This window comes from Pimephales promelas, chromosome 24 (assembly GCF_988280905.1).
Source record: "Pimephales promelas chromosome 24, fPimPro1.hap1.1, whole genome shotgun sequence".
NCBI classification, from domain to species: domain Eukaryota; kingdom Metazoa; phylum Chordata; class Actinopteri; order Cypriniformes; family Leuciscidae; genus Pimephales; species Pimephales promelas.
The window spans coordinates 27,873,751-27,897,719 of NC_142792.1; the positions used below are offsets into that span (position 1 = coordinate 27,873,751).

Genomic DNA, 23,969 nt, shown 5'->3' on the forward strand with positions numbered 1-23,969 from the left:
GTGAGGTCAGAGGGCGTGAGGGCTGACGGGTGACTGGAGGGAGTGAGGAGTCCAACTGAACCGAAGGGGTGACAAAACGGGGCGGAGCCAAAGTAAGGAAGTCCATAGGTGAGGGGAGGATGACGAGGGAGTGCAGGGAGTTCGGAGGGACGAGGGAGCCTGGCCGAGCTGGTGGACTGTGGGACCATGGAGGAGCTGAGGGAGGTAGCAGCCACGGGGGAGCCGATGGGACAGAGGGCCGAGGAAGTGTCTCAGAGGAGGAGGTGTGAGGCGAAGGCCGGGGAAACACGGACCAGGCTGGTTTAGGGGAGCTGAAGGGCAGGAGAGAAGAACGGGGACAGATGAGAGGAGGCGGGAGAGGGAGCCAGGGTGGGATCCTGGTCTCTGGCTCTGGCTGGACGGTCTTGGGCTCTGGCTGGACGGTCTCGGGCGCTGGCGGGACGGTCTCTGGCGCTGGCTGGACGGTCACTGGGGCAGGCTGGACGGTCTCTGGCGCTGGCTGGACGGTCTCTGGCGCTGGCTGGACGGTCTCTGGCGCTGGCTGGACGGTCTCTGGCGCTGGCTGGACAGTCTCTGGCGCTGGCTGGACGGTCACTGGCGCTGGCTGGACGGTCACTGGGGCAGGCTGGACGGTCTCTGGCGCTGGCTGGACGGTCTCTGGCGCTGGCTGGACGGTCTCTGGAGAGCTGGACGAAACCAGCAGTGAAGAGCATACAGTCTCTGGAGGGCTGGACGGAACCAGCAGTGAAGAGCATACAGTCTCTGGAGAGCTGGACGGAACCAGCAATGAAGAGCATACAGTCTCTGGAGAGCTGGACGGAACCAGCAGTGAAGAGCATTCCGACTCTGGAGAGCTGGACGGAACCAGCGGTGAAGAGCATTCAGATTCTGGAGAGCTGGACGGAACCAGCGGTGAAGAGCATTCAATCTCTGGAGAGCTGGACGGAACCAGCGGTGAAGAGCATTCAATCTCTGGAGAGCTGGACGGAACCAGCGGTGAAGAGCATTCAGTCTCTGGAGAGCATTCGAGCGATGGAGTGGGGCTGGTGACGTCATACAGGGTAAAGGGAGATCCACATGACACCAGCACCCACTCCACATAGGCCGCAAAGTCCCCTCGAGGCCCGTCTCCGGGCAGGCGTGCCTGGGTTTCAGCATTTAGGCCTGCCCGGAAGAACACACAGAGGCTGGTAACATCATAGTGAACATGAGGTACCAAATCCAAATACCTCTGTGTGTGGGCCTCGAGGGATTGATCCTCCTGCTCCAGGAGGAGAAGTTGTACAGCGGCTAAATCCATATTAATCCCTTTTTGGGGGTCGGTCGATCTGTCACGGGTGCGGGTTCAGGCAGAAGGAACAGGCAGAGTCCAGATAAGCTCCAATACAAAAGGTTTATTCCCAAATAAACAGGAAACAGGCAGGCGGAACACAGGGTAACATTAACATCGACCGACAAAGACAGACTGAATGGGAAGGAACTAAATACACACAGGAATCAAACTAAACGAGGTGAAAACAGGTGAAACAGATGAATACAGGACGCTGAACGGGTGGCTGATGAGGGAGTGAGTTCAGGTGTGGAGACAAGAGGATCCTGGGAAGTGTAGTGCTGATGACAAGACAGGACGGTGCAGACGAAGACTGTGACACATATATGACCCACTTTCACTACATATTCATGTCTCCACCAGTGGAATTACCCTTTAACTGCTTCTATTGTTCTCAATTTGTGAGTCGCTTTGGATAAAAGCGTCTGCTAAATTAATAAATGTAAATGCCTATTCATCACTGTATAAATTAAATATAGATGAATCTTTTATAAAGTTACTAAAGTGATTCAGTCAATAGCAGGGAGTGATGACTGTGTTTGTAGTTCGATTAACAGTCAGAAACATTAGGCTTTTATTAGGCTGCTGCTGACCGAATGCACATCCAAGAGAGCCTGTTGTACTGTACATGCGTTTACTTTGATGACGCATATTAAAGATATAACCAACTATGTTTACCAGGATACTCACCAAGATGCATGTTTTAAATAATTTTATGGGAATTTGTCCAATAAAGCGCAAGACATGAAAGATAATTCAATTCACACACTGTGAGTGGCACTTTCAGGGCGCGCGCTTCGGATGTTTGCGTTTATGAAATTTCTTGACCTATAAATCTCTTGTGATCATGTAAAAAACCACTCGTTAGACATAAATCACGTAACAGTTCATGTTTTACTTACAGATATGATTTAGTTGTAATCCAAATGACACGTGTGCTGAGTGAACGATCAGCAACCAAGAGCATACAGTAGAAGTGGGCTATCTCTCTCTCTCTCTCTCTCTTCAGTTAAAGTTAGTAAATACTTGCTTCGTTTTGTATTTGTATACAGGTTCTACGTTTGTGCCATTGTATTTGTATTGTGCCATTTATATATCCGACTGAACAACAAACTTTCCACTGATGTCTGTGAAAGGGTTGCGCTCAACCAGGTCGCACATCTGTGCCGCCGTGCGCTTGATCCACTGCGCGTTTTTCTCTTATCAGTTTGCGCACCACAGCTATATAAATATATATAATTAATTCACTAATAGACCAATACTACTTTTGCGTTATTGAAGGGTAACGCCCCTTTTTGATGGAAGACAAACGGATTCCCCTGAGAACAGAACTCGCTCTAGATCTGCAAAGTTTCTTTATAGCAAAAATGGCAGGAACATACACTTTGCTGGCCGAGGACTTTGAGTGGTATTTAAAGAAGCTACTGGATACGGGGTTACAGAGGTGTCCCTTTGAAACGGTCGAAAAGTGGATTAATGACCCCACGCAGTGGCCAAATATGGACTATTCAGACATCTCCCACTATCTCGTGGAATCACCAAGTAGCCTATTTTTTGTCATTACACACTCGAAGTATGACAAACTAGACTATGTCAATAGCTTAAATCAAGCTAAATATGATCCAACTGACATGGCGTCATAGTTTTGTTGTCGACTAGCTATACTAGTTAGAAAGACGAAGCTGCTAGCAGCTAACATTATGTGATTAGCTCTCAATGGGCACGCTACCTTGGCTGTTAACTGATTTTACTAAAAAAACTAAAGTGGACTTGGCTGGTTTCTGCTTGTGTCTAGAAAGTGCTAGGACTTTGAAAATTGTAAAAAGGTTTAGAGTGTACGGCACTGAGCTAATCATGTAGCAGCTAGCAGAGTCGTCTTTCTAACTAGTATAGCTAGTCAACAACAAAACTATGTCAATAGCTTGAATCAAGCTAAATATGGTCCAAGTGATATGGCCTCATCGTCTAGTTTGTCATACTGTGAGTGTGTTAATTACAAAAAAATAGACTACTTACTTGGTGATTCCATGAGATAGTGGGAGATGTCTGAATAGTCCATATTTGGCCACTGCGTGGGGTCATTAATCCAGTTTTCGACTGTTTCAAAGGGACACCTCTGTAACCCCGTATCCAGTAGTTTCTTTAAATACCGCTCACGGTCCTCGGCCGGCAAAGAGAGTGTGTATGTCTGTGCCATTTTTGTTATCAAGAAACTTTGCAGATCTAGAGCGAGTTCTGTTCTCAGGGGAATCCGTTTGTCTTCCCCCAAAAAGGGGCATTACCCTTCGATGACACAAAAGTAGCGTTGGTCTATTAGATATATTACTTCATAGACAGCACCTAGAAAAGTGTTATATCAATGTAACAAATTAATTCTCCTTTATCCCCATTATATCCTCTGTTGTAACTGAAGTCAAACTGAAGATAAACTCTCACAAGACTGAGCAGTGAAATTACACATGGCACATCTGAACAAAAAAAGCACAATGCACAATAATTGCATACAGAATACATCTTAGCAGTGTGATTTTTACATAATTAATGCAAGATAAAATCAAATGCAAGTATTTGAGTTCAGACCTCAGTATCTGTAGCTGACAGTTTGGACTCTTCAGTCCATCAGAAAGCAGCTTCACTCCTGAATCCTGCAGGTCATTGTTACTCAGGTCCAGCTCTCTCAGGACGTTTGAGGATTGAAGAACTGAAGACAAACTCCGACAAGATTGAACGGTGAGTTTACAGCTATGTAACCTGTGTGGAGAACAAAACAAACAGCAATATTAATGTGTTTTTCATGTAGGGTTTATAACAGGGGTTCTCAGCTCAGGCCCTTGAGATCCACTTTCTGGCCGAGTTTAGCTCAAACTCTTATCAAATACACCTGAACAAACTAAGGGACAAGGGATGGGAATTGATAAGATTTTATCGATATCAATGCCACTAACGATTCTGCTTATCGATTCGATTCTTTAACGATTCTCTTATCGATTCCTGATAGCACTGTGTGGGAAAAAGTAGTCATATGCTTTTTCAGGGGGAAAAACAAGTGGTTTTATTTGTTGTAAACCTTACACTTGATTAAGCAAACTGCACTTTTTATGTTATTTATGTAATAAATGGAACCTTATTAAAAAGTTTTACGATTAGTTATTCAACGATTATAAGTCTTGTGAGTTCAGTGTTGGAAGATCTAACCCTTCATTAAAACGAATCGGTTCAAATGAGTCATAAGTTCGGGAATTGAACGTGTCATCATCGGACGTGTGCGCGTTGTGTGATTATCCCGGCGGTTGGGACATCCCACAAGATGTGTGTCATCAAAGAAAACATTTCATCCCTGGATCGTTTTTTTTTTTTTGTTTATTTGAAGTGTGGTTTATGTCAGCTGAATGTGCGGAGCGCTTTTCAGAGAAGATAAGACAATGGAGGACTATTTTAGCACAATTCACGGCCAGCGGTAATTCTGGAAAAACAAATCTCCGAATGCTCCACATGAAACTTTAGTCTCCTGACCTTACCATTGTGTCAATTATTTTGATTAATATGTGCGAGGGAGAGAGAGAGAGCAAGACAGCGCTTAGTTTTGAGACGGTGAAGCCTGAGAGAGAGTGCGCGCGCATGTTCGGGGTACTCTCTCTCTCTCTCTCTCTCTCTCCCTGCTCGTTCATTTTAACATGTGCACTGTCACAAGCGCAGCGGTTCATCACAGAGAGAGACAGTTTTACTCACCGATCAAATCAGGCTTTGGCGGTACAAAAATTCGCTTGGGACAGTTGTGAAAAAATACAACAGGGACAGTTGTAAGTTCACAGTCTATTCCCTACATGCTATGGTTGAGTCAGGAGCAGGAGCATCGATAAGAGGAATCGTTAACGTCGAGGGCATACAATATCGATGGATCGTAAAACTTAGAACCGGTTCCACTCGAGAATTCCCAATTCCCATCCCTATAAGGGACCGTTCGATATTTATGGAAAGGACCACCGAAGGAAAATAGGGTGGCTTGTTTGGTGCATATTTTTCCATGTAGCTCTCTCTGTCTCGCCCCCATCGCTATCATATGGGTCTGACCCAACAAAAATCAGACGCAAAAGATAAAATCCAGTTCGGTGCTGTTTGACAGTGCACGCACGCTTCAGTACGTGTTTAGAAAAAGTGCATCATGTCAGAACAGAACGCCAATAAAATGTTTACCCGGCAAAGCTTTAAAGCATGAGCAAATAATGAACTTTTCTGATTGCAAATACGTGCAGTGTCCTGTGAGTGTAATTCTAACGCTGTATTAACATGTGATGTGGATGTACGTTGAGTTTTACAGTATTGGGACTTTCAATCTTAAGACTTAAAGGCACACTATGCAGGAATTCAGTTTTTGTCAAACAGCGACCCCTAGAGTCACAGTGGAGTACTTGTATTTAATGTCACTGTCGTAAATACCACTCACGCAGAGCGTCTCTGCACTCACAGCCTGATACCCATTTGAAGCTGTTATATTAAGGCACAAATCTTGCATAGTGTGCATTTTTGTCATTAAATATGCTGCTATCAGTGTCATGGATACATCGTGTCTCTCGTGGCGGCGCACGCATAGTCTTCACTCAGACGCGCTCTTCAATCTATCGCAGTTGCAGAGACACTTTATTCATTCCAGTGAAATCACAAAATAAAATGCACACAAACGTGTCCCTGCTTGATATAGACTGTAACCACTGATAAACATATTCAGTTTTGATGAGAGAGAAAATCACGTATAACCTGTAACCTCTGACACAAAAGATCTACCACTAGACCATTAAAGAACTCAAACAAAACTTGCGGATCGATGCATTAATTTACGGGTTGAGCAGAGAGGCTCATTCTCTACCGACCGCGTTTTCTTTGCTTTTTCCATCGTCGAGTGTCACGTCTGAAATGCGCGCAAGTGTCTTCATGCTTCATATGTTGTTGTTGATGTGTGTGACGTCGTTGCCGTAAAGCATGTTGTGATTCTCGTGAGATTTGTCGGAGGCGTTCCTCTCAAACTTGCATTGCTGTTTTTTCCAGCAGTGTCCCCCCCAAGCTTTACTACCAGGATGATTCCCCTACTATGAGTTTGTTTATCATCTATTAAATGATCCATGATCAAAAATCATGATATCGCATTAGCACAAGTATAAAACATCTGTTATCATGTCTGAGAACAAACACAAGTAACAGAGTTTATAAAACTGTATCTCACGCGTGCTGCAGTGGCACATTTATTCAGCGCACAGACCAATCTTTTGGTAGATATATGTCGCACTGTACAGCCCTGTACAGGACCCTTTTTAATGAACGCCTGGTGTAGGTCTACTAGGCATAGAGATATCTGAACATCTTTGCCATGCGCAGTCCAGTACAGAAGTAATCAATACATGATCGGGGAGGGTCATGCCTTTTTCACAATCATTTTGGAGGGTCATAGAAAAATGTTTTGGTGGCGAAGGGAGGGTCAAGTCTATCTCGCGCAACAAACGCTGACAGTGTGAAAGCAACACGTGTGTGTGCTGCACCATACACACTGATGACGCGCACAGTGTGAAACCGGCGTAAAGCCTCTTCAATCTCGCCACTTATTTAGTCCATATTCCCCATTAATTCAATTAACGTTTTGTATATCATGGTGTGGGTATTTTGCATTTTGGGTATTTTCAAGTGTTTTTCTCCAACGGCGTTGTCAAACTTGCCGATAAGACGCAACACCTCGATAAAGTTGCCTCGGGTGACAGAAGTCTCTGCTTCTCTGTGACCTTTTTCTGCAATTTTCACAATGATTCAACAACTTCTCGCAGGTATTCCCTATTTTCCTGAACTGCTTTTACATGCCCTTCACTCAAAGCATTCTGGGTGTTCAGCCATCCTCCTTCCTAATGTTATAGTCAGCCCATGCATCCACACACTGGCCCTCATTTATCAAAAGTGCGTACACCAAATTTCCAGCGTACACCTTGCGTACACTCAAAACCACGGTGAGTTTGAGATTTATCAATATGGACGTGGGCGTACGGCACGCTTGAATCCTACACCAGCTCAGGAGGTGGTGTACGCACGTTTTGAGTTAGTGAGGAAATGCGCAGAAAAATTCCTAACACCACAAAACGCACTGGCAAACTAAAAGATATGATATATGACCCACTGTAAAACAAACAAACAAAAAAAACCCAACAACATAGTAATTATAAACTTCAGTGTTTATTTTTGTGTAACGTGAACTTCAATGTTTAATTTAATTCAGGTGCGCACGGACTGGGTTCGGTAATGAAAGGCTTTCAATGACCAAAAAATAATTCAGACTGACAAAATAATAAAAAAATATGTTCTTCTTCTTCTTTTAAATGATAATAATAATACAAATAATAATAGCGACATCCTTCTTCTAAATAACAATAAGCATCATTAATACAAATCATAATAATAAGAAGAATATATTACAAATTGTCATGCAATTATTAATGTGAATGAATGGTACTTCACATCACATCTTCATCATCACTATTATACATGTGACATGATTCGAAATTAAATGCTAATTCAAAAGACGTGCTGTAAAATAATGCATTGTGATAGGTCATTTCAGCTCCACGTCGGAGAAGTTTCTCTTCTTTGCCGTCTTCCGTGTGTCCATGGCGTAAAATGAGGGTGTGAAGGGAGCGGAGATTTGAATATTTAGGGGCGTGTTCTTCTAATGACGATCGTTTTCGGCCGCGGGATTTATTAAGGGCAGGCATTGCGTACACCTGGATTTCAAAGGTACGCACATCTTCATAAATCAGGCGGTGAGAGGAGTGTAAGCATAATCTTACGCCAACATATACACCCGTTTCTACGCAAGATTGATAAATGAGGGCCACTGGCATTGAGTGTTTGAAGAGATGATGTGGCTTTTTGTCGAATCTGAAACCCGTGGTGCGTAAACTCGCAGGTCAGCCTAACTAAGGCCGGAGACACACTGGCTGCGTGGCGTGAGCGTGGTGTTTCTGTAGCGTGTCAGCTGTGTGGCGGCTGCATCGCGTTTTCTGTGTCTTTGCACATCAGAAGTGTGTCTGACCAGAAGCGCTGCTGCTGCTAGGTGACATAGAGGGACCGTCTACATTTGGATTTGCGGTGTGTTGCTCTTGCCTTTACGACAACAATTTCAACTGTTACCACACATCTTCCAAAATCTGAAAAATATGGAAGTTGGCTCAGGCTGTCTGTTTATTTGAATGAATGAAACCTTTATTGCCCCAAAGGGGAATTTGTTATACACTCATGGGAACCATAATAAACATAACCACAAAAAACATAGAATAAACATAAATAAAAGAAGAATAAAGGCAAAAGTGACATGGAATATATCAATTTGACCACTTAAGAAATCAGTAAATAAATATATATATTCAGTAATACCCTTCAAAAAAAAAAAAAAAAAAAAAAACCCTCTAAAATATTCCACAACTTAAAAGAATCAATAAATAGATACATATTCAATAATGCACATTCAAAATAAATTCATGTGCCCATAACTGATTCGTTAAGTAGTTGAATGCTCCTAGGCACAAATGAAGTGATGTGTCGTTTAGTTTTAGTTCGGGGCATTCTAAATCTACTTCCAGAGGGGAGGAGGGAAAATTCTGTGTGAAGTGGGTGCAATGGATCCTCCAGAATCCTCAGTGCCAACTTGAGGGTATACTGGTCAGTAAGATTTGTGACGCTTTTCACATCGGATCTAATGATTTTCCTACCCGTTTTTGTCACCTTATCCAGCATGTTCCTGTTCTGGATAGAAAGACCTCCCCCCCAACACTGGATTGCAAAAGTCACCACACTCTGAATAAAAGTCAAATAGAACAGTGTCAGGGTACTATTCTCTGCATTAAAACTGCACAATTTTCTTAAAAAAAAGAGCCATTGCTGTGCTTTTGAGTATCTTGCTAATGTGTTCGCCGACCAAGTGAGTTTATGATCAATAATGGTACCCAAGTACTTATACTCATTCACAGTCTCAATAACTATCTCATTAATAGTAACCGGTTGCAATGGAAGGGGCTTTTTTCTAAAATCTATGACCATTTCTTTTGTTTTTGAAATGTTTAAAAATAGTGAATTTCCACAACACCATTCATAAAATTGGTCAATCTCAGATCTATAGTCCTGATCATTATCTGTTAAAAGCCCAACCAAGGCAACATCATCTGCAAATTTAATCAATGTGCATTTGGAATGATGGCTGACACAATCATTTGTATGCAGAATAAATAACAAAGGTGATAAAACACATCCTTGTGGCAATCCTATATTTGTCGTAATGATTTTTGACTGGCTATGACCCGCTCTTACAAATTGTAGTCTGCCTGTTAAAAAGTCCTGAATCCACTTTACCAGATTAAGGTTTACACCCATAAATGTCAGCTTCTCTAGTAACATGTTTGGCTGAACAGTGTTAAAAGCTGAGGAAAAGTCTGCAAATAAGATGCGAACATAAGAGGCAGGAGTGTCAAGATGTTTATAAATTCCATTTAGGAGCGTTGCTACTGCATCTTCCACACCTCTTTTCTCTTTATAGGCAAACTGTAATGTATCCATGTGTTTTTTGGTTTGTTCTTTAAGATGAGTTAAAAGGATCCGCTCAAAGCATTTCATAGCAACTGAAGTAAGTGCTACTGGTCTAAAATCATTCTGTCCATCTGGTTTGAGTTTCTTAGGAAATGGCACAATTTCTGCAGTCTTCCAAATATTTGGGACTTTGTGTGTGTCGAGTGATTTCTGATACAACCCTCTGAACACTGGGCTCAATTGTTCTTTACAGCTCTTAAGGATAGTGCCTTCCAGCCTGTCCGGGCCAGCAGCTTTCCGAATCTTGATGTGGGAGAAGATCCTCCCCACTTCCTCACAGCTTACCCTGATTGAGACACTTGCACTTCCTTCAAGGCTGATTGGATTTGCTGGCACAGCATTCTCCCATTGTGCAAAGTGTTCATTCATGGCATTTGCTTGCTCGACTGAATGTACCATAGTATTAGAGTGGTGGTTTTGACCTATGATAGTTTTTATGCCCCTCCATGCCATGCGCGAATTATTTTCCTGAAGATGTCTTTCAATTTTATCTTTATAATGTCTTTTTGCCTGTTTAATTTTCTTCTGTATTTCCTTCTGAATCAGCTCCCCTCCACATCGATCATTTTCTTTAAATGCTCTTTCTTTCTCCACTAACAGTTTTTTTAATTTCTGAAGTAATCCATGGTTTTGAATTAGCAAATTGTTTCACGCGTTTTGTCGCGGTCACATTGTCCACACTAAAATTAATATATGACGTGACAACATCCGCATGCTCGTCAAGATCTGCACAATCAAAAACGCTCCAATCAGTGCAGTCAAAACATCCTTGAAGAGCTGTCACACTGTTATCATCCCACAAACGCACCGATGTCATTTTAGATTTTTCCCTTTTCAATTTTTGTTGATAAGAGGGCAACAGAAAAACCACGTTATGATCAGATCCGCCAATCGCTGCTTTGTTCACTGCTTTATAGGCATTTTTTATGTTTCCATAGCATAAATCAATTATTTTTGATCCACGTGTGGCACACTTCACATATTGCTGGTATTGAGGTAATACAGATGACAAAGAGCAGCTGTTAAAATCACCCAGAATAAGTTTGGGAGTATCTGGTGACGCTGTCTCTAGTGCTTGTATATGGTGATATATCGCGTCTGCAGCCTCTTTGTAGTTTGCATCAGGGGGAATATACACTAGACAAACAAATAGTTGCCCAAACTCTCGTGGTAAATAAGTAGGTCTTAGGGAAACTGATAGCAATTCTAAGTTTGGGGAATTGAAGGTGTGTCTCACGATATGGTGTCTACACCACTTGTTGTTAATATACATACATAGTTCTCCACCAATCGACTTTCCCGTGGCTTGTTTATCTCTATCAAGTCTCAACGGTGTACCAAAGCCAGGAAGGGAAAGACTGTCGTCATTCACTGAGTTGTTTAGCCAAGTTTCACTAAAACATAACAGACAACTCTCTCTGTATTCATACCTGTATTGCGTAGAGGCATGGAGTTCATCTAATTTGTTCCTTAGCGATCTCACATTTGAGAGGACTATAGTTGGAAGTGGGGGTTTAAATCCCCTTGCACGAACGCGGCGTTTAATTCCTCCCCTCGAACCGCGCTTTCTCTTTGTCCTGTCAGATCGCTGTTCAGTTGGACGTAGGCATTCCAAGGGAAAGTCTATTGGAGGTGTCCACTGCAGCTGCGTTGCTAAGCCCAGCTGAAGAAGTTGATGTCTGCCATAAGATATCGTAGATGGCTCAGCGTTTGCCACAAGTAGAGAGAGTAGAGTGATCACCAGGAAGAGTTCCAAACAAGCCATGCTGTTGTCCATTGTTTACATCCAGTTGCCCGCGTTTCGAAGCAATTCAAACAAATCGGAAACCCGAATTGACATAGAAGATCCGCAATTTAAAAAGAAAGAAGTTAAAACAGCGTAACAAACATTTAACCAAACAAACGAACACCAAACAGTCAGAGCTCCCGTGTGCGTGTCAGCCGCCGAGCAGCGCCACCTCCACCTCCTGTTATTTCAATAACATTTTTTAAATTTTGTGTAGCTTTAAAGAGCCTATATTTAGCCTGATGGTGGACCATTACCCGAAGACATACTGTACATGTTGTTATTCTAGTCTAACTTATCTTTATATTCTCGTGAGCCCCAGAACTTCATTTTTTTTTTTCAAAAGTTTTTTACTTCTTCATGTAATCACATTGTTATGAGCATAAGAAACAAATGAAAAAAAAGAAAAGATATGTTTATGTTATGCTATGTTCTCTGTAGTGGACACCAGGACTCAATTGTTTAAAAAAAAAAAAAATAAAAATGACATGAAATTATATATAGGCAAAAATAATGGCAATATTTGAAAACTGATAATTATTATTATTATTATTTGTTTAAATTACATTGATATCTGAATGTTTGTCAAAACCTAGACTTCAGAACCTAGAATCAAACATCAAAATGTAATTTATTCATATGTATTCATGTACAAAATGACACATTGTTTCCTATTGTTTTTTTTGCCAGGAAACGCTTCCAACACGCTTGCGTGTCGCGTGAAAAATAGGCATCGGTTCCATTTCTAGCATGCACGCGTTTCCCACGCCTGAGACGCGCGTGTCACGCAGGCAGTGTGCAAGCTCTAAGGCTTGTTCAACTTCATGCAGCTCTGCGCAGACCGATCGGCGGCTGACTTAAAACAGTGCATGCCGGTTAGAAATTTTGTCTGACTTGATGCAGCGCTGACTCCACGTGACTGTGATGTATGCCATCAAAGTACCGCGAGAGCGATACGAGAGTAGCCAGAGGACTCAGCCAGCGCAGCTACTCAAGAGCGGCTGCACGAGCTCTGATGATGTCACAGCTGTTCCACGATTCGCCGGATTCACCGCATGACAACGATCACGTGCATTTCGTGTTTATTCTCATACATTTAGTTCCACTTAAGCTCACAAATCAGTTTTCTATAACAGTTAACAGTCTTTTCATGTAGTCGCAATGTTATATTGTGTCATGTTTATCATGTTTATCAAAATAAAACTGATTAAAAAACGTTGACTCCACGTCATTGATTATAGGTTTATTTTGAACTTTATTCTAGTTCAAACAGATGCTCTATGAAGCAGTAAAGTATTGAATGAAAATGTGTCTGAAATATCTGTTTATTTGGCAAATGTTGCATTGATTTCACTTCAGCTGTGGTATAAGCATGCAAACACCACGTGAGCCGTCACTACGGGAACCAGAAATTGTCAGACGAAGCTGCAAAAATCTCCGTTTGCAGCTCCTCCCCGCCTGCACGCGGCTGTTCTCGCCGATCGGTTGCATCCAGCCGCAGGCGATGTTGAACACACCTCTAATCTGTTAGTCTGGATGCCAGCCCGAACTCCGCCCACAACATTTTTTGGCCGGGAAGTTCGGTCTGGACTCGATTGTCATTGAGGAGTAATTATGATCAGTAAAAAAATGATCGGGCCAATCAAATTGCCAGGGCGGGCTTTATACGATGATGGACAGATGCGAGAGCGCTTGTCAAAGATGACTGCAGCTGGAGAATTGAGATGTATAGATTCCGCTGTCGCGTCTTTTGTAAAATAAATCAACAGCGCATTCCTTTTAATAGACAAACAGAGAACTGCAATCAAGGCATTTGTCGATCGGAAAGATATTTTTGCCGTCCTTCCTACATGATTAAAAAGTATTAAAAAGTCTTAAATCAATTTTCTTAAAAATAAGGCCTTAAAAAGTATTAAATTGTCTTAAATTCAGATTGGATAGGTCTTAAATATGTTTGTCATGTCACCGCAAAGATGCAGGCAAAGGCAATCGTTCTGCCAGCCAGGTCCAATATTTTCTACAAGGTAACGTAACCTGTGTTAGAGACACGCGGGTGCGATCGAACAGTGGAGACATGAAAAACATCCGTCATTTTGTTCATACAGGACAACATTCAGTCTGCAAAGTGTTTACTTATATTTGTGTAGGCCTATACTCGCATTAAAACACATTTATCCAACCCCTGTCTGTGTGTTGTAACATCTGTCAGAGTTTGAAGTCTGCCCAGATGAAGAATAGGAGAGACAGTACAAACGAACTGGTAGTTCCACGAGTCCTTATATAGTTGCTTTCTTTCAGTTAAGCACACTCTTCACATACATGTCGAAAGAGCGGATGTTAACAGGTTAAAGAAAACACTCTGTAAAACGCTACAAAGTGGAAGTAAACGCATTATAATAAAACAAACCCGCGATAGAGCGGTCATCTTCCTCTTTGCGCGAACATTCTCAATCTCACTGCGCGTGCACGCTCACATAACATCACGCATACAATAACGAACGCCATAGAAGAAGTCATCTTAAAGGTATATCAACATGTCATGAACAATACTGAACACTAGGTGGCCTTTACAGAGTTCCATCTTTTGGACATTCATCATATCGCATTGGTTTTCATTTCTTGTCCTCAAAACAGGGCACTAATCTGTTTATTTTTAAGTGTTTGTAGTATTATTTTATATGGAAATCAATTATTTATAATTATTATGATGAGAATAAAGTTAGAGTTAATTAAAATTAAGGAAAATAAATATATTGATCTGAAATATAGCAAATTAATTTTAATTTATTAATTAAAAGGTACAATAACCAAACATCTCAGTCTTTTTTTTCTTTTATTTGTTTAATTAACAAACGAATTATATGAAACTATTATCAGTACACTACAAATAAACTGGTTAAATGCCTTTAGTAAATTAAATCTAAGCCTTTATTAATATACTTTATTATTTAAAACATACAAGGCTTAAGACATTTATAAAAATGCCTACTATATTTCTTTTCACTCCACTGTACTTCACCACAGGCGACCGCACGTACGCAATTGACAATTGGTTATTGTCATTTCACCATATTTTTGAACAGACAGTGTGTTTACTTGGAAATATTACTGTGTATTTTCAGTTTTAATTTATATTTCCATCGTAAGTTTGGTCTTAAATTTAATTTAGAAGTGGTATTAAAAAGTCTTAAATTTAAATTAGTTATACCTGTAGCCACCCTGATTAAGTTCTGTAGTTGACAACTGCATGCAAAGTAGCTGACTTACTGCGTTGCTCTGATTGGTTGTAGGTTTACCGATTATCCAATTGAGTGCAGAGTTGTTTTTTTTCCTGGTTTGGTTAAGACACGCCTCATAATCAAAGCCATACGGAGGAGTTTCAGACTCATATTCCGACAGCAATATGAGTATGACGAAGTCAGGCTACTAATCGGTTAACATGGGAGCCGAAATAAAAACGGACATGCCACACTTACGAGACGCTTTCGCCACACAGCCAGTGTGTCTCCGGCCTAAGCCCTCGCCATTAAAACTATTGTTTATTCGGAGGCTACACGTTTTTTTTTTAGGTTTTTAATTATTTTTTAATTTTTTTATGAAAGTGACAGTTTATAAAAAACAACAACTGGAAAATCTCTGGAAATGTTCTTTTGTGCCACTCGTCTTCCTTTATGTGAAACGCCAGAGGACGACATTATCTGAAAATATCGCTTTCCAAGCATCGTAATTTTTCATTATGATTAAGGTTAGGGTTAATAATCTTGTATAAGGAAAATTGAGGACTTTGTTCAAGTCCAGTGAACAAATGTTTATGTGGGTTTTATGACCTTATTTCAGTGATTTTAAACATGTGAATTGAAACAAACAGTTCAAAAGAATGAAAATGATTTAAACTATATGAGGATAACTATAAAACTTTCTAGAGGATATGCAGGTATTATTTAAATATTAATGACTGAAAAAGTACTTCACAAAATTGTGTGGACCCTGATTTTTTTCTGTTGATTATTTTGTCATGAAGTTTTTTTTAGGAGGCTTTGTCTACCTCGTCTGTTTAGAGAAAACATCACTGGTTCATTCACACTACAGGACACACAGGGGAAAGTGTCTGCAAGATGCTCTAGTTATGAGACACCTTTTCATACACAGTGAATCAGCGAATGAGAAAGCAAAACCTGAGTATGTGGAGTTGACAAGATATTTCACTGAACTGTATTTTATCTTTTAATTGTTGTGAAATTGTGTAATTACTCACAGGGCTTTTCTGCAGCATCTCACAGCTGGAATGAGTCTCTTGTAGTTCCTTGATGAAGTGAACCTCTTTGGGTCGAACTCGTCCAGCACCTTCTCTGAAATCAGCAGTGTGTAGACCAGCACTGTGCACATTGAAGAGGAGAGTTCTCTTTCTGGATCTTCCTCTGGACCGAGGTATCTCTGGATTTCCTCATATAATGAATTATCTTTCAGCTCAAGTAAGCAGTGAAATAGGTTGACTGAAGCTTCATCTGAGATGTCCTCTGAGATGTCCCAGTCTAGACTTTGTTTAATGTATCCAGTTGTTCGTCTGATGCTCTCTGTGGTGTCTTCAGTGTCTGTCTTGTCTTCAGTGTCTGTGATCAGGCCTTTGAGCAGTTTCTGACTGGATTCCAGTGAAATGCCCATCAGAAACCGCAGGAAGAGGTCCAGATGTCCTCTCTTACTCTCGATGGCTTTATCAACAGCCTTTTGCAGTAGCTCATGTAATGTGATATCCTCTTTAGGCTCATGAAAGAAGAACTGAAGCTCCTGCATGTTCTTGTTCAGGTAACAGAGGAACACATGCACTGCAGCAAGAAACTCTTGGACACTCAGATGTGTAAAGCAGAAGATCTTTGACTCACGAAATCCATCTTCCTCCTTAAAGATCTCAGCGATCATTCCTGTGAACTCAGAGTCTTCACTCACATCAATACCACATGATTTCAGATCTTTTTCATAGAACACAACGTTTTCCTTCTTCAGCTGTTCAAACGCTAGCTTGGCCAACTTTAATATAATGTTTCTGTTTGACTGTAAGAGCTTTGAAAAATCTCTTTCTTCTTGTTCATCGTACTTCTGGCTCTTCATGCTCATCTGTATCTTCAGGAAGTGAATGTACATTTCAGTGAGTGTTGTGCTGATGTTCTCTGTATTGTTCTTGATGAGAATATTGTGAAGGACTTTGGCCGTGATCCAGCAGAAGACGGGAATGTGGCACATGATGTAGAGAGTACGAGACGTCTTAATGTGTGAGATGATTCTGGAGGACACAGTCTCATCTGTGAATCTCTTTCTGAAGTATTCCTCCTTCTGCGGGTCAGTGAATCCTCTCACCTCTGTGAACAAACCCACATGCCGAGGAGGGATCTGATTGGCTGCTGCTGGTCGTGAGGTCACCCAGACAAGAGCTGATGGAAGCAGAGTCCCTTTGACCAGACTTGTAAACAGCACGTCTACAGATGACTCTTCCTCAACGGTGTTTAATGATCTTTTATTTTTAAAATCCAAAGGCAACCGACTCTCGTCAAGTCCATCAAATATAAATGCTAGCTTGCATCCCTTATATAACTCTGATTCCTCCAGGTCCTTCAGTTCAGAATAAAATTTCAGCAGAAGCTTATGGAGACTAAACTCTTCATCTTTCATCAAATTAATCTCTCTGAATGGGAGCAGGAACACACAGTCTATATTCTGATTGGCTTTTCCTTCAGCCCAGTCCAGGATGAACTTCTGCACAGAGACAGTTTTTCCAATGCCAGCGACGCCCTTTGTCAGCACAATCTTTTTCTCATCAGTTTTCTTCAATGCAGTAAAAATATCATTGCATTTGATTGGTTTGTCCTGTGTTTGTTTTTTCTTGAAAGCATCATCAATCTTCAGAACCTCATGTTCCTGATTGACCTTTTCCATATCTCCCTCTGTGATGAACAGGTCTGTGTAAACCGCTTTGAGATCTGCTGTAGTTTTCCTGTTGCCCTCAGAAATACATTTAGCTTTCTCCTGCATGCTGGTTTTGTGTTTTTGCAAAAACTTTTGCAAATCCTCTGTTTTAAAAATAACGTAAGCAAATTAAATTACAGGCAAAAAGAGTTTTATTTTTAGGCCACACTTTTTATTATGTGCCTTTACTATGTGCTGTAATTTAATACAAGACTATGGATTTACTGTGACTACACTTTGTTCGGGCCGATTCCCACATTTACTGCTAATGAGCTGAGTTATGGGTTTGCTGAAGGGTTAGGATTATAGGGGTTAGAGTTAGCTTTTGGGTCAAGGGTTGGGTTACAGTTAGGGCTAACGTTAACTGTCACTACAAATGTGAATTAAACGCCCCACAACTTTATCAAAAGTTTTTGACAGTTCTCTTCAAAATACATCCAACATGTCTAAATCCTTTAAGACCTCTATAGTGAAGAAATGATGGTTGCACCTTTTAATTGTTTCTCTAGTTTCTCCTTCGCCAAGGTTTTTTGTGGCTCTGTGAGGAAAGAGAAAATAAGAACATTTATACAAAGGAAAGAGACAATAGATACAGTTACACAGAAGAATAAAGTGACAAGTACCTACAGCATTTCTGAACAATATGGCTACACACTAAACTTCCTTATGAATAGGATTCACAGCAAGCATTATTTCATATATGATTGTTAATAGTGTGCCTCAGAAAGTCCTGTTACTATATTATATAATTAGGGCCCGAGCACTAACAGTGCGAGGACCCTATTGAAACTGTTAGGGTTATTTTTTTTTTTTTTTTTTTTTTTTTCTTTTTTCTGCAAAGTAAGTGCCATTTTCGGGGCCGCAACATGCTCAAAAACTCACCAAATTTGGCACGCATGTCAGGATTGGTGAAAAATTTCGTATTTTGTGGGTTTCGCAGATGGGCGGGGCAAAATGGCACGCTAGCGCCACCTAGAAAATTGGAAAAAATTAGCCCCTCGTCCACGTTCAACCTACATGCACGAAATTTGGTGGGGACGTGTATCATATCAAGACGCACAAAAAAGCCTCAAGAACCCATACCCTAAACTCGACAGGAGGTCCGCCATTTTGAATTTGGCGGCCATTTTTGGACGATTTACAGACTCCGTACTTTAACGAACTCCTCCTAGGGATTTAGTCGGATCGACTTAAAATTTCTGCTGTGCCTTCTAAAGGCATTGATGATGTAAAGTTGTGCTATCTGCGCGTTTTCGTCGATGGGCGTGTCCGTGGCGTCGAAGATTCGCCATGAAACAGGAAGTTGTACTAACTTGGCTGTAAATGCCCAGATCTGCACGAAATTTTACACATTTGACAAGAGTCACGCCCTGAACAAATCTACATGCCGACATTCACCCACAGTCATAGCGCCACCTGCTGGCAACAGGAAGTGACCTTTAACGAAGCAGCCCCCGCCGCTTGTTTGACCGACATGTACGAAATTTCTGTGGTACATCTACCATGACCAGACGCACAAAAAAGCCTCAAGAACCCATACCCTAAACTCGACAGGAAGTCCGCCATTTTGAATTCGGCGACCGATTTGGGGCGATTTACACACTCCGTACTTTAACGAACTCCTCCTAGGGATTTAGTCGAATCAACTTCAAATTTCTGCTGTACCTTCTAAAGGCATTGACGATGTAAAGTTGTGCTATCTGCGCGTTTTCGTCGATGGGCGTGTCCGTGGCGTCGATGATTCGCCATGAAACAGGAAGTTGTAGTAACTTGGCTGTAAATGCCCAGATCTACACGAAATTTTACACATTTGACAAGAGTCCCGTCCTGAACAAATCTACATGCCGACATTCACCCACATTCATAGCGCCACCTAGTGGCAAGAGGAAGTGACATTTAACGAAGCAGCCCCCGTCGCATGTTTGACCGACATGTACGAAATTTCTGTGGTACATCTACCATGTCCAGACGCACAGAAAAGTCTCTTGGAGCGATGCCCTAAACTCAACAGGAAGTCAGCCATTTCTAATTTTACCGCCATTTTTGGATGATTTACTCATTACGTACTTTAACTAACTCCTCCTAGGGCTTTAGTCGGATCGCCTTCAAATTTCTGCTGTGCCTTCTAAAGGCATTGACGATGAAAAGTTGTGCTATCTGCGCGTTTTCGTCGATGGGCGTGTCCGTGGCGTCGATGATTCGCCATGAAACAGGAAGTTGTAGTAACTTGGCTGTAAATGCCCAGATCTGCACGAAATTTAACACATTTGACAAGAGTCCCGCCCTGATCAAATCTACATGCCGACATTCACCCACAGTCATAGCGCCACCTGCTGGCAACAGGAAGTGGCCTTTAACGAAGCAGTGTGGCAAATGCACAGCCGCACTGGCTGAGCTGCAGAAAATGAAACGCGGCCGCCTCAGACCCCGACGTGCTACAGGTGCGAGGGCCCGCCCATCGCTGCTTGCAGCTTTAATTATATTATATTTTTATTATAGAAATTGTGTTACGGTCATTATTGTGTATACACTACATTACCATTTCCCGCAGTGTTTGAGCTGTAGTTGAAGTTCACTGTGCTGATGGTGTTTCCAGCGAGTACAGGAGCGTTTACAGTTGCTCCTGTTTCAGCTTTCACATCAACACTGCTGCTCATCTGGACTGGAATACAGAAAGAGAGATTAATTACAGTGCTTAAATCACAACTTTAACATTTCTGATATTATTTTTCTTTTATCACTATTACCTCCTTTTTTGTTGTCAGAAGCCATTGTCCTTTACTTACTTACAGCTGTTGGACAAGAACACAAATGTCTTTAATGGATTGTATGTTATCAGACACTTCCCAAAAACACAAAAAAAGAGCAGAGTATAAGTGCTGTCAATCAATCGATTTAAAAATATACTTATTATTATTATTATTGGTCATTTTTTTTGGTAATCGCGATAAACGGTAAAGTTTTAAATATATTTTGATATCGTAATACTTTACATTAAATCTCCAAAATAACATAGAAACAGCATAAAAACATGAATATTTGCACAGATATTGCTGTAAGATTTGCAATGGGCCTATAGGTAGATAATCTTCAGGATATGTGGCCGCATGAAAATGACAAAGGACCAACAAATATAAGTGGGGTTTGTATTTATTCCTTATAATTAGTTAGGAGTTTATGTTTCTTTTACTGTTCATAGGGCAGAAGACCCACAATAAAACAAAATACAGTGCCAGTATATCTTTGGATCACACAGCAAATTGTTCACCCCAAAATAAAGGAAATATAAAAGTACAATTTGTCGCCTCTTATTGTGTGCAATAATAAAGAACAAAGCAAATAAGTCAACATCACCAATAACTATAATACGGTAGTGGTACTTCTGGAAAGAAAACAACTTAAAACTGCATAAACAGTTCGACTGAAATAACACTCACAAAATACACCTGAAATGACATAAACATCCATCTACCCTGTGGTGTAGTCTACGTGATACTCAGGTATACGTCATGTTTTGAATGAATAAATCAAAAGTAGAGCTGTACAATGAATCAAATCTCGATATGGACTAGTGTCTGTGAATATTAAAGCTCAAAGAGACTGCAGTTGTTCTGCGCGTCTCTGGAAATGAGCACTCAATGCGGCTCTACTACACACACACTGAAGCGTAGCAAACGTGACGCTCGTGGTGTTTTCAGCTTTTCACTGTATGAGGACATGATGTAGGCTTGTTTACACATGCGATCAAGCAAAACTTGCGCACCCCCGTTATAAACATTCACCACCCCAGAAATGATCCCTGACCCAGCTTGCCACCCCGTGATTTGTTTTCTAGATCTGCCCCTGTCTCAAGTGCAAATTTCATCATTCAACTTCAGATTTGTATTTTACAAGTTTTCGCATTGGAGCTGTGAGTGTAAATTTTAGTGAACAAGTACAAATATTTATTGTTCAAGTTCTCAAATTCACATCTACGTGCTCTCGAGTTTTGCTCTACCTTCATCCTCTCGTGCCACACATCCATTCTCTCACGCAAAGAAAAATCACAGAGCAAAGAGGACACTGAGACCGACAGACTACAGAGTAGGTTACTGTTGATGAAACAAATATCAGCTCTCAGGTTATGTCCATTTTATTACGCAATTCAGACAAAAAAATACCGTTTTGGAGCTTACAGCCTAAATGTGACGTGACAGATCGCTGCACTTCAGTTCAGGTAAACCGATCATCTGTTACTTTTTATAAAGAAACACGACTTATCATCGATCTCCCCAATTCTCAAGGTTACACCACCATCTTCTCCATCGTAGACAGATTTTCCAAAGCCTGTCGATTAGTTCCACTCACCAAGCTTCCCACTGCGTTCGAAACCGCCAAACTCCTGTGCAACCAAGTGTTCCGTTTCTACGGATTACCGGAAGACATTGTATCAGACAGAGGTCCTCAGTTCACGTCCAGAGTGTGGACTGCCTTTGTCTAAACGTCAACATTAGTCTCACTTCCGGGTACCATCCGCAGTCTAACGGACAAACTGAACGTCTCAACCAGGATATTATTCGCTTTCTACGAACCTACTGTCAACAACATCAGGAGGATTGGAGTAAATACCTGTTCTGGGCCAAATATACTCAACTCCTTGATCAAACCAGCAACCGGCATCACACCCTTCAAGTGCATCCTCAGTTTTCAACCACCTCTCTTCCCATGGTCTGGCGAACCCACAGAACTTCCATCCGTCACAGAATGGCTACGGAAGAGTGAGGAGGTCTGGGATCAGGCACACACACATCTAAGACATGCTGTAAGACGTCAAGAGCAACAGGCCAATCGTCACCGCCGTCCTGCTCCAGAATATCAGACTGGTCAATGGGTATTGCTTTCAACCAGAGACCTTCAACTCAGACTTCCATGTCGCAAGCTCAGTCCCAGGTATGTTGGTCCCTTCCAAATTATAAAGCAAATATCACCTGTTTCATTCCGTTTAGACCTGCCCGCTAACTACCGCATTTCTCCCACTTTTCATGTTTCTCTGTTGAAACCCGCTGGTGGTCCGAGGGGAGAAGCGGAGGGAGGGACCACTGCTCAGAGTCCTCCTGCCTTTCTGGTTGACGGCGAGGAGGCGTACAAGGTGCACAAGTTGCTGGACTCCAGACGTCGGGGTAACGTTCTCCAATATCTGGTCGATTGGGAGGGGTACGGTCCGGAGGAACAGTCCTGGGTCAATTCGAGGGATATCGAATGGACCCCACTCTCACGGAAGAGTTTCATAGGACATACCCGGAGAAACCGGCCCCTCGACCTCGTGGAAGACCCCGACGACAATTGCCTCCTCGCGTCAGGAGCCGCTCGCAGGGGGGGGGGCTCTGTTACAGTGGAGGCTCCCGCTCCGCCTCCTCTCCGCCACCAGAGGGAGCCTTCACCGGAATATTGATCATTGGCTTTAAACTCAAATTCCCATCATGCCTCATACCTGGAACTGATTGCGTCTCACACCTGCACTGCATTTGCACACACCCATAAAAGCTACCTTCACACACCACACCAGCGCGAAGTCTTGATTTGCCCCGGTGATCATTTCTGAGCGTTTATTCCCTGTTTCTAGTTTTGACTTTGGACTGTTTGATTATTCTACGAGTGTTATCTGCCTGGCCTGATCTTGGACTGTCTTTGGATTGTGTTTATTGCTGCCTGCCCCGAACTCTGCCTGCTATCTGGATTATCCCATTGCTCTGCCTGCATTGCTCTGTCTGCCTCGTTTTGACCCTGCCTCTACGACATTGTTTAATAAAGCTGCAAATGGATTCTTCCGTGTTCCGTGAGTCATTACATGATGTCCTATCATCAAGTGTTTTATTTTGTGAATACTGTACATCATGTCTAATAACAGCAGTGAATATGAACACATTTCTTTTTTCCTGACAAAAGTTTTAGTGGGATACAGATTTTTTCAGACCGTATTTTCGACCTGCCAAAATATGTATCCCCCCTAAAATCTACAGATGATGTCCTATCATCAAGTGTTTTATTTTGTGAATACTGTACATCATGTCTAATAACAGCAGTGAATATGGACACATTTCTTGTTTCCTGACAAAAGTTATAGTGGGATACAGATTTTTTCAGACCGTATCGACCTGCCAAAATATGTATCCCAAAAGTCCCTTAAACGTCCCGAATGACCACTGGTGGTCCTGTAAACGTCCTCTTGAACGTCCGGAGGACGTCCTCGTGAAGGTCCGCGGGACATCAAGCGGACTCCACATGGGGACGTTCGCGGGGACG

General features: G+C 41.8%; 2 protein-coding genes across 2 annotated transcripts in view; both read right to left on the reverse strand.

Annotated features, from left to right (window-relative positions):
• The window catches only part of pacsin2 (protein kinase C and casein kinase substrate in neurons 2), a 401,742-nt gene that overhangs the window by 361,221 nt on the left and 16,552 nt on the right, over window positions 1-23,969 (reverse strand). The window lies entirely within an intron of this gene.
• Window positions 1-23,969, reverse strand: part of LOC148969324 (protein NLRC3-like) — a 52,160-nt gene that overhangs the window by 21,832 nt on the left and 6,359 nt on the right. The window contains exons 2-6 of the mRNA XM_089126985.1: window positions 20,435-20,479; window positions 20,227-20,349; window positions 18,178-18,225; window positions 15,985-17,791; window positions 3,911-4,081 (exon numbers count right to left, since the gene is read on the reverse strand). Coding sequence (XP_088983111.1) covers window positions 3,911-4,081; window positions 15,985-17,791; window positions 18,178-18,225; window positions 20,227-20,349; window positions 20,435-20,459 — 2,174 coding nt within the window. The 5' untranslated portion in view covers window positions 20,460-20,479. The remainder of the gene's footprint in view (window positions 1-3,910; window positions 4,082-15,984; window positions 17,792-18,177; window positions 18,226-20,226; window positions 20,350-20,434; window positions 20,480-23,969) is intronic.